General features: G+C 41.2%; 1 protein-coding gene across 4 annotated transcripts; it reads left to right on the top strand.

The window, feature by feature from the left end:
* Positions 1-286: 286 nt before the first annotated feature.
* Positions 287-16,288, top strand: igsf5b (immunoglobulin superfamily, member 5b). Of its 4 annotated transcripts, none has more exons than XM_041045530.1 (10): positions 287-401; positions 1,542-1,606; positions 4,119-4,433; positions 8,547-8,674; positions 9,820-9,985; positions 10,573-10,704; positions 12,629-12,653; positions 13,371-13,459; positions 13,996-14,060; positions 15,089-16,288. In XM_041045530.1, exons 2-10 carry the CDS (start codon positions 1,561-1,563, stop codon positions 15,188-15,190), a joined length of 1,068 nt encoding a protein of 355 aa, XP_040901464.1. In that variant the 5' UTR covers positions 287-401; positions 1,542-1,560; the 3' UTR covers positions 15,191-16,288. The 4 variants fall into 4 exon arrangements, with proteins under 4 accessions (XP_040901464.1, XP_040901465.1, XP_040901463.1 ...); XM_041045531.1 differs by having other exon boundaries at positions 4,116-4,433; positions 9,829-9,985; XM_041045529.1 differs by having other exon boundaries at positions 4,116-4,433.
* The last annotated feature ends 613 nt before the right edge of the window (positions 16,289-16,901 follow it).

Genomic DNA, 16,901 nt, shown 5'->3' with positions numbered 1-16,901 from the left:
GTAAAGCACTGAACACAAACCAGATGTGTCATGCAGCTTACTGGCTTTGACAGAAGGGAGACTTAAAGGTTCTTTTTAAAAACTTGTCAAAACATCTCATCTATCTTTTATCACGTCACTTTCATTGTTCACTGTGTCCAACTGCATTCTTATGAAAATGGTGGGTGGGGGGGCTAGTTGTAGGGCCCCTGGGAGCTGGGGACTTACAAGGGACATTGTTTGCAGTATGAGTCACACTGTGTGTTTACATCTGCATGGGGCGAAGTTCCCACTGAGTTTGGTAATATTTAACGGGGCAGTTTCGGGTGATATGGCACCAGGCATGAGGAGGAAGCAGCATCGTTGACATGTATCCACTGTGTGTGCCACTCACTGCTGATCCACAGAGACACCAGACTGAGGTGAGTGAGACAAACAGTGGAATTTATTGTTATTTACTGTGAACTTAACCTGGACTTAAATTTTATTCCGGAGATGTGGCTCTCTGCCATATGTGAAAGAAATGGTTGAGAGACAGGTGCAGTGCAACAAATTACTTACATACAAGATCTCTGTGATTTTACTGGTTAACTTAGTGTTTTTCTAAATGAGGTATAATACTCCGACCTGAATTTAACTTTGCTGAGACTGCTGTACTTTGACAACAGAGAAATACCCTTTACATGTGAAGTTAAATGATCAGAATACAAGATGTCTCTTCCACTGAGTTACTGTACAGTCTTATCTGTGATCTGTGTGACATGCAAAGGTTTATTCAAGTACTGTTACACTTGCTGTAATTTGCTTTGGCTCATCATGTTGGATAGTGTGTTGCATAGACGTTCAAGTAAACCCTGAATTTAATGCTGTTTTGAAAGGCATGAATGCACAAGGCTAACATGCTGATTTAAACCAGGTACGTTTACCATCCTGGTGCACATGGCATGTCTTAGCGTAACATGCTAAAATGTGCTACATTAGTACAACACAAAAAAAGCACAGCTAAGGCTGATGGGAGTCACTATATTTGCAGGAATTTCATCAACCAAAGTATTTGACAAATTAAACTTTTGACCTTTGATTGTGCTAGATAAAAAGTCAAGGGAGTACAAAAGTTATTACAATTCATCCTGAGTGGAACGTGAACATCTGTTCCAAATTACATGGCAATCTGAGATATTTCATTTTTAAACCACAAATGGGAACCTCATGGTAGCGATAGAGGAAGAGTCAAAGGATCACCAAAGTCAGAAGGATTCATCCTCTGGGAACCAGATGTTGGTGCCAGACCGTCCTCTAGATGTTGAGATAATTCACGGCATAAGAGAAAACAGGGACCTTCTGGTGGAGCTAGAGCAACTCAGGGGTCACCAAAATCATTAGGTCACATGCTCTGAGCAATATGGGCACATAGCTGATATCTGTTAAGATCTTTAAGTCTGGACCAAAGTGCTGAAACAGCATACCAGCATTGTCGTCTAAAGCCATGCTGCTAGTATGGCTGAAAACCTTAGATAAACTGTGCTCCTACATTAGGAATAATTCAGTTATTTTCACTTCAGGGCCATCCGGCATTCAACAATGGTGGTTCATCTGTTGGTGCTCCTACTTTCGTGCAGGATTCAAGGTGAGAGTTCAGCTCATAACAAACACAGTAGCTCGTATGACTGGAGATATGTCACAAAGGCCTGTGATGCGCTTGTATTAATGGCCACATTCTGTGCCGTGGTGTGTTTAATAGCAGAACCCTTCAGATTAAACCCATAGACAATCTAATTAGAAGGCCTAATGATCTATCTGCACTTTATAATTAATTCTCTTCAAAATGGCCGCCTTTCTAGTTAACTGTAAGATGTTGCCAGTGGTCAGGGGACTTCAGAGTCACTGGTTCATGGTTCCAGTGGGAGCATGCGCAAATTATGCTCATTAGTCTACCATTCTCTGATTGCAATGAAAAGAAATAGCTGTATAGGCTGGCCTAGATATTTCTCAGAATTAATTTCCTAAACGGATGCATAATTTATGACTCTGCATGCTGGCTGTAGAAGGTAACACAGCCAGCTCACCACAAACAAGTTAACATCACCCTGAGTACTGTGGCATAAACATGTTACTTCATATTTCACAGCTTGTCATTAATATTAATTCCTTTCCTCCTTAATTTGTCAGCAACAGACAGCCACAAAGATTTGCTGGAATTTAACTGAGGATGTGTGCATTGACGTGCCTCTGTGTGTATGTGTATCTGTTTTTGTGCATGTGCCTGGGTGATGTTTACAGAGTAAATGAAGAGTAGGCCCTAACAGTTAGTGTACAGTTGGTTATGGATGTTTCCTCGTAGAGTCTGTTCATCTATTTTAGCCCCAATCATGCAATCCCTGCAGCTTTGTCAAATCCTGGAGGTTACTGTTAAAATATTTACCCTGCAGAGTGATGCTGTGGCCTGTTGCTGGAAGCTATAGATGAATTTACAGTCTCCTATTTTGTCAGTATTTCTTCCCTAAATCCTGTTTACGCTCATTCATCTTACCCAGCCAAGTCACCAATCCCCATCTGGACAGCCACAGTAAGAAGCAGATTTAGGGGGTTGTGCTGTCATTCTGTTTCTTTGTCTCTTTATCCCCCTCAGGCCTACTTCATTTCTCTCTTTTTATTTCTCCACTCATACTTTCATTTCATCCCTTACTTACGCTCTCCATGTCTTGAATGTTCTGACAAAGTTGTCCTGAAGTCATTCACACTGGGCCAAAATTTGTACTTCACTTTTGATTCCAGACGAAGAGGCAATTACTCATATTCACTTTGTTCCCTTGGAACAATGAATAAACCAATGCTGAGTTTGTCCATTCTCTGACTAAACGGAATGAATATATCTACTTACCATCCACTCAGTTTCCTGTATATTCATGGTTTTCCTTCACCTTGAATACACTAGCTTCAGTCCCTGACTATGAAATGCAGTCTCTTACAAATTCAAAGCCCCTTCTAAAATAATGTATTTATAACATCTTCTCAAATAATGTCAGTATGATACTGTTTAGATGTTTTAATTTGCTTGCTGTTAATGTCTCACTGGATACATTTTATAAGACAATTTGGATTGCAAAAAATGAAAAATACATTCTAATAATCTGGCTAAATTTGCATATGTCCTAATGTCCCTCAAGAGAGCTGTTTTCCTTACTTAGACAAATGGATTGAGTTTCTGATGTCAATCATGAAATTGTGCAACACTGTGCAACATCCCATCTTTTCCCATCCTATCCCACCGTTTCCCATCCCATCCTACCCCATCTTATCTCATTCTATCCCGTCTTATCCCATCCTATCCTGTCCTATCCCATCCTTTCCCATCGCATCCTATCCCATCCCATCCCATCCCATACTTTCCCATCCCATCCCATCCATCCAATCTCATCCTTTATTATCCTATCCCGTTCTATCGCACCGTTTCCCATACCATCCTATCCCATCCCATACCGTCCCATCCTATCCCATCCTATCCCATCCCATCCCATCGCATCCTATCCTATCCCATAATAACCCATCCTATCCTTTCCTATTGTATCGTATCGTATCCTATCCTATCCTATACTATACTATCCTATCCTATACCAACCCATCCTATCCCATTCTATCCTATCACAAAAAAAAAAGAAAAAAAATCTAATGATCTGGCTAAATTTGCATATGTCCTAATGCCACTTAAAAAAGCTGTTTTCCTTACTTAGACAAATGGAGTGATTTTCTGACATCAGTCATGGAATTGTGCAGCACTGTGTGGTTTATGTTTTGTATATTTCATAGTCAACTTCTTAATTGTGACTGTCTTAATGCTTGTCACTCACATTTTGTGAAATGTGGAGTTATATATTGTTGCCAGGCAACATCACGGTGAAACAGGCCGAACAAAGGTTTGGCACATAACCTCCCTTCAGACCCAGCCAGGCTAGAAATTAAGCTAAGCTAACCAGCGGCTGGCTGTAGAATCATATTTGCCAGACACATATGAGGGTGGTATTGATCTTCTCATCTCATTTTCAGGAAAAAAAAAACAAAAACTGTTTCAGACTCAGTGCAACATCAGTGTCACTATAGTCACAGTGTTTTATGTCTGTCTCTCTTTGGACCTTTAGCAGTTGGAACTCAGATGAAGCTGTCACCTGAAACACTAACCGTCCTGCGAGGGGAGGAGGCCCGCTTTACCTGCAGTACCCATGGCACCCAGTGGACCGTTATGGTTTGGCTGCTGAACAATACAGTGGCACTGACCATCTCTAAGTCGCACGGTGTCCTGCCATCCCCTATCACCAACGTGACAGCTGAGAAACACTCTGTCTCACAGGGAGACAGCTGGGTGTTTATCCTGAAAAGCACAGAGAGGTACAACCAGGGACAAGTGACCTGTGACCTCCAGAGCATTGACAGGAAAACAGCAAACCTGCTTGTACAAGGTATGTATGTTCACAAATGAGTGTATGTTTGTGTGTGAGTGTGTGTCTGCAAGGGCTCATTTTCTTGCAAACAAGAGTATGCATACACACGCATACATACGGAAAGGAAACGAAGCAGATGGCAAGTCTCTCAAAAACCATTGCAGTGTGAAAGACTGCAGAAATACTCTGAATTTAACCTTGACAAGGCAAAAGCAGAGTGTAAAAAAAGAGGTAAATGAAGCGATGAAGCAAAAGTTGTGTAACTGCTTTGATTCTGCCCACCCACACGCTGCTCTTCTCTTAAAAAAAAAATAGAAGTACTGCATGGCGGTGGTATGCCTCTGCACGGTTGGGTGTCTGTTTGTAGCAGATGTAGAGGTAGAGGTTATGGGTGTCTTGAAGGGATAATGGCAATGTTTGGAAAGGTTCGTGTTGGGTATTCACAAGCAAAACTTTCACAAGATCACAGTGGCCTTGACCTTGGACATCTGACCTCCTATACATATTGACTACATCTTTGACAAACAGTGATAATATGTGCAAAGTTTGAAGAACATCACTCAAAGCACTGTAGAGATAACACTCTGAAGCACAACATTTGCATTAAGGTCACAGCAACCTTGACCTTTGACCTCTGACCTCCACAATCTAATCAGTTCATCCTTGAGTTACAGTCAACATTTGTGTAAAGTTTGAAGACCATCCAGACATAAAATGAACATAAGGTCACAGTGACCTTGATTGTTGACCTTTGACCTCCAAAGTCTACTCAGTGCATCCTTAAGTCACAGTCAACATTTGTGCAAACTTTAAAGAACATCCTTCTAAGTATTCTTCAGATATCACATTCGCCTACATAAAATTAAATGTACGATCACAGCGAACGTGACCTTTGACCTCCAAAATCTACTCAGTTCATTCTTGAGGCACAGTTGACATTTGTGCAAAATTTGAAAGCCATCCCTCAAACGGTTCTTACGATATCGCATTATCATGCAAAACATGAATATGGTCATAGTAACCTTGCCCTTTGACCTTTGACCTCCAAACTCCTTTCAGATCTGCCTTAAGTCACGGTCAACATTTGTGCAAAGTTTGAAAGAGAGACTTCAAAGCATTCTTGAGATATTGCGCGTAGAAGAATACGGGACGGATGGACAACCCGAAAACATAATTCTTCCAGCTCTGGCTATCCCCTGCACAGAGGCATAAAAACATAGTATTTTTCCTTAGCTTTCAAGAGGCACATCTTAATTTAGTGTCTTTGTTTAAATTTGTTTGTAGAGTGGGGTTTGTAGAATAAAAGTTTTCAGTTTCCTGTAAAAACAGCTTGTGCTAGTACATGAGTGATCAGTCATGGTTTGTATAGCAAAGCTGGGAGGTCATTTGGATCTGTGGAGTACAGTCACCCATGTTATCTCATCCTTTCCCATCCTATCCCATCCTATCCCATCCTATCCCATCCTTTACCGTCCCATCCCATCCTATCCCATCTTATCCCATCCCATCATGTCATATCCCATCCTATCCTGCACTATCCCATCCTTTCCCATCCCATCCCATCCTATCCTATCCCATCCCATCCCATCCTATCTCATCGTATCCTATCCCACTGTTTCTCATCCCATCCCATCCCATCCCATCTTATCCCATCCTATCCCGTCTTATCCCATCCCATACTTTCCCCATCCTTTCCCATCCCATCCCATCCCATCCTATCCTATCCCATCCCATCCCATCCTATCTCATCGTATCCTATCCCACTGTTTTTCATCCCATCCCATCCCATCCCATCCCATCTTATCCCATCCTATCCCGTCTTATCCCATCCCATACTTTCCCCATCCTATCCTATCCCATCCCATTCCATCCTATCTCATCGTATCCTATCCCACTGTTTCTCATCCCATCCCATCCCATCCCATCTTATCCCATCCTATCCCGTCTTATCCCATCCCATACTTTCCCCATCCTTTCCCATCCCATCCCATCCCATCCATCCGATCTCATCCTTTCCTATCCTATCCCATCCTATCCCGTCCTATCCAACCCTTTCCCATCCCATCCCATCCTATCCTATCCTATCCCATCCTTTCCCATACACATCCAAAGCAACATGGAGGAATTTCTGCACCAAATTTGTTTTCTTGTACATGCAAATTAAGGAACTGAAAAAATAATTAGGGTTGGAGGAAATGTCAAGTATCATATAAAGATGGCCCATGTTATAATTCAGCTTCAGCCTTTTTACTATCTCTTGTGGCTGGAATTCATAATTTTTTTTATATTTGTCATAAATATGGAAACTCTGTGAAAATTCTTTTTTCGGTAGTGAAAAGGATTGTTCCAACACATTAACTGCACTTTGAGAAATCAGTTAATAATGGTACAGTTTTTTCTCTAAGTCAAGTTTTTAAAGAGTTGAATAACAATTGTACAAACTGAACTGAGAGCTCAGCTAAAAAAAAAAAAAAAAAAAAAAAAATCAGCGTGGAAACATCCGCTCTGCAAAAAGCGAGAGGAAACAAAACCAATGACCCATCACCTCCAATATATTATGGAGAGAGCCCTCATTGCTGCCACTGCCACAAATCTCCACTGACATATTCAGCCATTAACAGTAGTGTATGGTGAATCAGGCCCTCCAGTCTGGATGCGGAGGATCACTATGGCCTGACACAGCCTTTGAATTAATTGTGCATCCTGGCACACCCAGTTAACAGTCAGCAACTCTGCCTGTGATTTGTGTACTGCGGCATCACATATACGGTTGGAATAGAGCCACAAATCCGCACAGGGCTGGTTGACTCTTTATGCTATCATCCACACTCCTTGCTTTAATTGTCCAATATGAAGATGGCGTAAATATGACCACACGCTTGTGCTTGCTCTCTGCTGCTCCTCCTCTGCTTACTTCCTCTCACTCATTCAAACTCAAACACACAAACCTTTCACTTGAACAAATCAATATGCGCTCGAGTATAAACAGGATCTGCAGATGGCTAGAGCTGCAGAATAGGAGAACGCTATCAATCTATCTATAAATCAGAGAAGAGTGAACATGCATGTGGTGATTGTGGAGGACTAGTGCCCCCACATCACTGGAATAAATTCACACCCACATATGAAGTGCATGCATTATATACTGTTCATGTTACACAAGCTGCATGCCCATACACACCAACCCTGCACCCACACATGTACAAGTCTTGAAATGCTGCCCTCAAAGTAGCAATTTTCCCTCTGAGGACCCCTGCTGAAAAATCACTGAAATTAGAGTTAGCTGGGGGCTCCCCGTCTCACACAGCTCGCCACCGCAGCCCGAAGTCTTCAGAGTTTCCCTACAGTGATTAACAAACTTCACAAAACCTTATTTCTGGGATCACTTAGATTGGAGCTTTGGGAGGAAGTGCTGATGCTGTTCTTTTTCTATTCAGATGTATCAATCAGCTGCGACTGCCCAGAGCCCCTCGGTCAGTGCAAATGAGGCTGCTGGTTCCTTGCCAGTCTTTTATTCACTGGTGCTGAGATTCTCTACGAACAGCTTAAGTCCACTATCAGAGCCGGTGGCTGTAAAAATTGGATGGTATGATGTTTATGACACCAAATCAGGCATCAAATAAAGGCCCCTGGAGGAAAAAGGACAGCCAATAATGCCTATGAAACATTTGAGGATTTGAACCTAAATCAACACAGACATGTCATTCGCTTAGAAAAAGCAAGAAGCTTCTGTAATTATCTTTCTGTCTATAGCAATTGTCTGTACCATCCACTGCCTTTCATTCTGCCAGACAATAGACTTCACATATGAAACACTGTATCTCTCAGGGCCTTAAGTGGCTTATTTGGCTGGCAGGTAAGGAGATGAAGGGGAAAAGAGAAAAGTAGGCAACTGAGACTTTGAGACACGTGATCAACCACCTGGGACAAATGAAATCTCTCTTTTTCTTTTTTTTTTGTCAGGGTACAGATATGTGTATGCAGTTACATGAAATTCAAAGGAGAATGTTTAACTTACTCACACTCATGATGCAAGAATATACAGGCATACACATACTGTGCGTGTGTGCAGCTGCACAAAGAAAAAAGTACAACATTCAAGTTTGTGAACGTACTTTCTTCTGATTGCAGAGAAGGGCAGTGTGAAAGTCTTTGGGGAAGACAAGCTGGTTTTCAAGGGGCAGTCGGTGCTGTTTGAATGTCAGGCAGAAGGATGGTACCCTATACCCAGTCTGCAATGGCAGGTGAATGACATAAAGGTAAGTACATAACTGCAATCAGACATGCTCATCATCATCATCTTTATAATATAATATGTCAATGTTTAGGGGAATTTTCCTAATCTAGAGGGTCTGAGGATTGATGATGTTGTATTCTGTATAAATTTTAAAGCTGTTTGAAGTAAATTTGTGTTTTTTGGCTACATAGATAATAACTGATGTGTCTTGTCATTTGGAGAACTTGGAAAGCAATTTTGTAATAGAAAACAGTAATCAAAATACACTGTTGTTAAGGTGACATAAAAGTTTCTCACCTGTTTTATTTTTCAAAACATGGTGACTGACAACTTGAAAACATAAACTATCATTTCCTATCACTTGGTCTTTTATATGTTCATCATCTGTAAGTGCATTTGGTTCATTGCGTTCAAAGAGGCCAAAAATTATGTTAAAAAACATTTTATTTATTGACTCTTTCAGAACTAAACAAAAACGCTTACAGTAATTCACAGACCTGTTAGTGACCATTTTAACTCAAAACTACTTTCTTTCCAAGTACCTACTCCTGCATTTCCTGTTAAAGTCTCTTCCTGGCCCTTTAGGAAACTGTCGGTGTGTCATGGTGATGAGTGCACTGCTTTTAGAGGGGATGAGAGAAGCTGATGTGATGGACCGTTAGTGAAGTCCATCCCCTTTACTGTACCTACTTATAATGTATTTCTGCTAACAGTACATTCATCTTACTCCAGCCCTTATTGCAGAAGGTGCTGTGTCTGTGTCTGTCTGTGCATCTGGTCACTAAAATGGAAAATAATAGTTGGTCATGAACACCACTGTGGAACTGGAGCTCTGTCATCTATCATTCCTAATATGCATCTAATCTTTTGCTGCTCTAAGAACTATTAAACATTTTACTGTGGTGAGCTATTGAAGACATCTCAAATATCAGGAAGTCATGTCTTCTAATTGGATAAACTGTCCTGCCTCTGAATGGAGTGAGAGTGGTGCTGTCCATTTAACTTGTTCTTGTCCCTTAGACTAAACCACTACTAACACATCTGAAACGGTTCAAAAAGCAGACTTTTTAAGCTCTGCAAAATAACTGGTGAGTCAGGATGCAGACATCCCAATTAGAATATACTGTAAATAATAATAACCCTCTCTCTCTGGGGAATGGTGTGGAGGTGAGCCAGGGTGAATACAACATCAGCAGTGAAGAGTCCGGGAAGAGCCTCTTCACTGTGAGTAGCAACCTCAGCGTGACGGCAGCAAAGAGCTCTCGTGTGGATTGTCTGGCCTCTGTGTCTGCCCTCCCCACACCACTGAAGAGCAGCGTCCGTCTGACAGTGGGTGAGACTGTGATGCAACCATCATGTTTTAACATGTGTGTAGACGTGCGCACAAATGCACAGAGGGAGTTGCCTGTCAAGCCTCTCTTTATTCTGCCCTAGGTTAGTTCTCTGTCTCTACGTTTCTTTGTGTTTCTCGCTTGTTTTTAATCTGTTTCTATTTGTGCGTTTCATTTTACCCGCCCCCACCCCACCCCCTTTTTTTGGAAGCTTGTGAATCATCACTCAGCATTATTATTGAACAGGAGAGTTAAACAGAAAGTAGCTGCCAGATCAACACTGCACGAGTTTGCATCACAGCCACTGAGGTGGAGCTGAGGTTGCAAACCTTTCCAAGGCCCACAGCTTCCAAAATGCAAATATTGCCTTACTGTCATACTAATGTTCTGTTTGTAGTTGTGGTTGTAACATTTTCTTGAAATCAGAGCAGCTGCCCTCTGGAAACACTCTCTTGCCTACTACTGAAAATTAAAACAGGAAATTAAACACAGCTTTCTTTACACTATGTCTGCAGATCTGTAATTGAATTGCAAAAGTAACAACACTGCTTCAGCGTTTCTTTACCCAAATGTGACCTTCTCTCCTCAGTTGCAGAGGTGTTGCAGGAAGGAGATGACTGCACAGTCCCGCTGGCGGTAACAGCCTCCCTCTCTGCTGTTCTGCTGCTCCTCCTGCTCTGCATCTGCACTGTCCTCTGCTACAGACAAAGGAGACAAGCAAGTAGGCACTTTTCTCATCCTTAAATTGCTCCAGGTGAAAAAAAAAAAAAGTCACCTCCCTCCAACACTTTTCCAGTACAGAAACTGTGATTAAAGTATAATGAAGAAGATAGGTGGTTACACGCTGTGACTCGGCACTGCCCCGTGCTGGCCTTCGCCAAGGGCACGCAATATTTTTTCTGACAAAAGGCAGAACAGTAGTTGTCAGCAGAAAGCTTTACTTCTCAGGACACAGCAGCAGCAAAAAAAAGGTTAGAGAGGTATGTGTATCACTGCAGGGTTGGCAGTTTGAATCCCAAAACAACTGGGCACACAAGCCAGGATTATTCCTTCTTTTTTCCAGGAAGGGATAATGACTGTCAATCCTCTGCCTGAGCAACTACGGCAGAGCAGCAGGGCATGTGCAAATGAAGTTGTGTTGTTTTGAAATGAAATTTAATTGCATTTTTTTTCTGCTAGAGCATACAGCTAGACAGATGCAGTACGTTACACAGCTGTAAAAATATACTTGCACATGTGGTTTTGGTCAGTTTAGATGAAGCTGTGGTTCTTGAGTGAACATGCCTCACTGAAACACAGTGCCACATAGAAACAACACGGCAAATTTAAAGGAAGTCAGACATTTTGCTTATTAGCTTTCCTTGCTTGGAGTTAGATGAAGAGATTAACACCACTCTTATATCATATGGTAAATATCTATCTGAAACCAGCAGCCAGTTAGCTTAGCATAAAGACCAGAAACAGGGGAAAATGCTATCTCTCAAAGGTAAAAAAAACTGCTGAAAAATGTTGAACAATTCCTTTAAGAGAAGCACATTTAATTTTCATTTTTAGAGTTGAAAGTTGACTAAGGCAGTATCAGCTTGATACTACAAAATGCTACAAACCCATTAATAAAGGTTTAAAATCAGCACACAGTGAGACAGCTTTACTGCAACTCTTTTAGAGCTCCTAACGCAACTTTGAATATTTGTGATGTGGCTGGACTACTTGTCACCTCTCCAAGCAGAGAGGTCGATACCTTGGCAAGTTGCTGAAGTAAAGTGGCGTGATGTAAAAAGTCTGGCCAGGAAAGCAGGATGTTGAGATGTTTCTGGAGTACCATCTCTGAGGGGATCGTTGCTCTAGCACAAGGAGGCAGAGGAGGCCTGTTTGTGTGCGATAACAAAAAGTGGCCCTGAGTCACACATTTAGAAGTCAGTGTAATCCCTGTGACTGATTCTGGACCATTGCAAATCATGGCTGTGGTTTAGAGCTAAGGGATTATCATAAAGCAGGTGTGACCTTTCTCCTCAGGCAGTTGTTGCTGTACCTGAAACGTCTAATACCTCCTCCACCGTCGTCCTTGTTTCGGTTTCGTGGCTTTAATGCAACATCCCTGAACAAGATAAATTAACTTCATGAGGATGTTTCACATGTTAGAGGATGTGGCTTGCTTCCAAGTCACTGAGCTTTTCTTTGGGTAATCCACCTCAATGGGGGAGTAATGTATGCTTTGTAATTACTGGAAAAATAGAAGGGATCTAATATAGTCACCCTCAAAGTCTTTGGCCAGCATGACAGCGGGGATTTAAAACATAATGACAAAGGCAATTTCTTCCCCTAAAATGAACAGTTTATATCTCTCCTGGGGCAAGCGCCATCTGCGCCATTGCTGTTTTGTTCTGTTTTCGCCGTGGCCAGGAGGACCTTTGGCAAAGACAACCACGAAGACATGTTACAAAACTCATTAACACTCAGCTCCAGCTTCACTGAATTGCAAAGTGACTGGAGGCTATGATGCTAGTGCAGAAACCAAAACTAATAAACGGCAGGACATTTGCAGCTTTCATAGTGCTGTAGATGCAGTGGGCTGGCACACTGCTTCTGTGGTCAGTGCAGTGAGAATAAAGTTTGTGTTTTTTTTTTTTTTTTTTACTTTTCAGAACCAAACCCACAGGTGGACATATGGTAAGACTTGAAAGCTATTTTTCTAGACTCCTTTTGCTTTATAAGGCTATTTTTAAACAATGAAAACCTTTTCTAACTTTTCTAAACCAACAAAAAGAACTTCAAGATCAGCTGTGGAGTCATAAGTGAAAATGACTTTCTTGTGGATAAAGAAGCTGCCAGTAATCTGTGACAGAGGCAGAGACATGCAGTTCTGGCTGTGCTGAGCTCCATTTACACTTTACATAAGCCACTATAATATGGCGACTCAGCGTGACTCTGTTAATACTTGCAACTTGTTTCTGAGAATGAATGGACTTTTATTGTTCCTCATTATGAAAGAAAACTAAAGACATGAATTTCAAATTGTATGCATTAAATAGCCATTACATTTTGTAACAACTTAATTAAGACTCAAATTGTCATTAGCTCGTCTAAGAAGATATATTATGCATTTTATCTGTCAGCATTTTTCATGCAGCTGAAATACGTTTTATAGCTTTCCCAGTGAAGTGAGAGTCGAGTACTTTGGTTGGGTCTAATAAAACGCAATGAAAAATGATGATGTTCATTCTTTATCAGTCAAAGCACTTTATGATGAAAACAATGCAGATGTACTGCAGCTTTGTGAGCAAAGAAAATTGTCTGTTCACAGCAGCAGGCTCTGACAAAGCGGCTCTGCTGTTTCTCGGCTAAAGGTTGTCTTTTCCATTGGACCGTTCATTTGGGCATTTGTAGGTTCAACCAATCAGTGGCTGACAGAAGCTTGGTTGCTGAGGCGACAGGGGGGAAGGTCAACATGGGATACTCTACTGATGGCTCCACAGGTGAGAGAGCAACATATAGTTCACTGTGTCAACTACAACTGTAAAACACCATAACAGAGACATTTTTCAGTGCAATTAATCACACATACTATCTATGGGCTTTTTTTGGGTCAAATTATGATTGCTTTGTAATGCACTTTTAGTTGCAGATTATTTATCTGCATTGCTTTTCTCCACAAGGATAATGCAACTTTGACAAACAGACATGATTATCACTGGATTGAACATGATGGATTACACAGCTCAATCATATTACAGAGTCTGCTAACATATTTGGATATTGCACAGAGTCTGGAATGCCACAGTGGTTGGTAACATACAATATACTTCATAGATCACAAAATGAGTAAAACTTATTATGTGGGGAAGGTAGCTGCAGTGGGCTTTAATCAAATGATCACATCTCAGACCTCTGAGCCACTAAATCCTGAATCCTACTGTTTTGCTGAGTTCTGCTTTAAGTCCAAACTGGGCCATAGTTTGTCAGAAGGGCTGCAAAGTTAGATCAGGCTAAAATGCTGTTTTTCACCCTGCAGATGCAGATTTCAGTGAGCTAAGCATGGAAACTCGTAGCCAGATGGACTTTGTCAGCTTTCACAAGGTAAGGTACAGAAAGAGAAGGAGAGAGAGAAAAACAGAGAAAGAGAGATGAAGAGAAAGACAGACAGACAGGGACAGAGATCGAGTGAGGCTGAATAATGCATCCAGTCATTCTGCAGCTGGAGTTCCTGCTGCCTCCTCTCACGTTGATGAGAACAGGAGGGAACTGCCCTGCTACACTGTTGCACCTCAGCTGGCCTCCTGTCAGACAACTCAAATCATGCATCGCTGGGCAAATCCAAATTTGCAGAGCACTTCAGGGCTCCACAAAATGCCATCAGTGCTATTTTTAGCGTGGCTCCACCGTTATTGTTGTGTATGATCTAAATATTGTGATGATCTACAGGTGTACACATGGGACTAAACTGGGACCTGACCAAGACATAAACTGAGAAAAATACATATATATATTAAAATGTGTTTTTATCTGTGGGCTGTAAATATTGCCATTGCCCTAACATGATTCTAACATGTCAATATTTATGAGGTATCTGCGCCTCAGGGAGTCCTATAGCCCTGACCTGTAATTGACTAATTGATTGTCACTTTAAGTTTAGATAACATACTGTACAGACACCTTGTGTTATATCCTCGTGTCTAATAATGAATGGCGGAGGGACAGCTGCGCTCTTCTGGACTGGTTTATTTAGCTCCTTTTCCCAATTACCTCTGACGTGGAGCAGCTCTGACTTGAGGTCACAAGTTCAGTTCTGATTCACTGTCTGAAGAAATGAACCAGTGCTTTAAGTTTGGTAATAGGATTACCTTCTCTGGGGGAACTGAAGGTAGAAGACAGTCACTTTGGAGCCTTCAAGGCAATAGCTGTCTTCCAGTTGTCTTCAGACATGTCTGAGTTTGATTCTATACTAGGCTTTATTGGCAATTACAATACAGAAGAACACCCAGTGTCACCGCTGGGCTCATGTAGGATCATGTTGTATCCAGGAAAGTCTTTTCCTCCATGTACACTGCTGCAGAAACTTACCTGGTCTGTTGTCACTGAGAATTAAGTTTGATGCTGTTCTCCAGGTCCCGGATGTTGTGCGCGCCAGCAGCCCGTCTCTACGCAGTGAGAGCCAAGTCCAGGGGAGTCTGGCAGAGGAAAACGTCCGGAGAATTACAACAGTATGATGTTATTTGATGCAATGAACATGTTAATGAAAACGAAAATAGCATTTTGATGTACCATACTTACAGCTGTGCATCTGACCAATGTTTGTATAATGGACATTTTTGAAAAGCTACAAGCTAATATTATGTGATCTTAAACTGTATGAATACAGCACTTTTTACATTTTTATATTATGAAGCTATACCCTGGGCAGTTTTGAATGAATCCTCAAGAATGCAAGTTGTTTTTGAACATCTACCATTGTATTTTTATTTTCAGTAAATTTTTTTTGTGTGTTTCTTGACATTGCTGGTTTTTATTTACCTCATTTGTCAATATTATACAGTACATTACAATACAGATTTCAATATATAGACAAGCATTTTACTGGAAAATTCTGGCTCATCTCTTTTGATCTGCTTTGGCCATCATTTCTGTCAGTTATCATAACATTGTATGCAACAAGTTGATTGCAGTGTCACGTTCAAGGCAGCCAGGAACACAAGGGAAGAGAGGACCCAAATGCAAAAACCCCAAAACAGGCGAACGAGTAAACTAAAAGTCTTTTAATTTAAACTGAAAATCACTCAAAGTCCAGGGCCAGAGAACAAAACTTAAACAACTAAAACTCATCCATGAAGGAGAAAAAAAAGGGCTGGAAACATAAAACACAAAACAAACTCCAAAAGTCCTTACTTGAAAACAAAAGGCAACCAAGGTATGTCCATGAGGGGGAAGACGCAAGGCACAGGTACAGGGAAGAACACGGGGAACCAACACAGGTAAAGACACGGCCAAACTCAGGTACAGACAAGCACTAACTGACCAGGGCACAGGGAAACAACAAGACTTATATACACAAGGCATTGGGGAACAGGTGACACCAATTAGGGTGGGGCAGACAATCACAAAAGGAGGGAAAACAGACAAAGACAGGAAGTAGAACAAGACCAGATACACTAGGGACAAGGTTTATAAAATAAAACAGGAACTACTAACAAAATTTAAGAAACAGTCCACAATGAGTTCAAATAACAAACCAAAGGAAACCAAAAACAGCCCTCTTAGGGGCTCATCATGACATGCAGAGGAATACAGTGAAATTGCTTAAATTAAGAAGTAGATTTAGACAGATGAGCTAAACCACTTTATTTGGAGGAAAAACATAGTGTTACCATACCTAAAATGTTAATAATTTTCAATTATTGCACAAGAATAATGTGCACATAACAATGTAAAGTAGACTGGAGGTCAAGCTAAACTATGGTAGAAATTAACAGTGGTTTGTTGTAGATGTCACCACATCCTGAGAACAAATGCAGTTGGTTTTGTGAGTACAGTGTTTTTATTGCTGATATAGAAACAAATGGCCAAAAATGGCAAAAACACTGTACTCTCTGTAGAGTGTACTCTTTATTATCTACACAGTGTGTAATCCTTTAGCTATTTAACCCCCCACTCCCCCTTTGAATGACACTCTTAGCTCTTCCTCAGTAATTATCTGATGATCTTATCGCCAGATAATCTGATGGAGAAACACAGAGGATTTCAAGGGAATCTGGCTGAGCTGTTGGATGTTGATTGATATCCAGATTGTTACCAGTGTCCTTTACTACTGACTGGTGAGGTTTAATGTGACTGGCTTCTGCATTTGTGGATAACACTAAATGATTTCTTTCCTCTTACCTGTAGACGTACTGTTTTCCCACAGTCTCCTCACAGTCTCAACTA

The sequence above is a fragment of the Toxotes jaculatrix genome, chromosome 9 (genome assembly GCF_017976425.1).
Source record: "Toxotes jaculatrix isolate fToxJac2 chromosome 9, fToxJac2.pri, whole genome shotgun sequence".
In the NCBI taxonomy this organism is placed as follows: domain Eukaryota; kingdom Metazoa; phylum Chordata; class Actinopteri; family Toxotidae; genus Toxotes; species Toxotes jaculatrix.
This window is presented reverse-complemented; position numbering and strand designations above follow the sequence as displayed.

Bases quoted from the DNA above. Each gene is read 5' to 3' on its own strand.
- igsf5b (XM_041045529.1), top strand. From the start codon at position 1,561: ATGGTGGTTCATCTGTTGGTGCTCCTACTTTCGTGCAGGATTCAAG. The intron at 10,705-12,628 runs GTAGGCACTTTT...TTTACTTTTCAG, and splicing joins CAGACAAAGGAGACAAGCAA to AACCAAACCCACAGGTGGAC. The intron at 14,061-15,088 runs GTAAGGTACAGA...GCTGTTCTCCAG, and splicing joins ACTTTGTCAGCTTTCACAAG to GTCCCGGATGTTGTGCGCGC.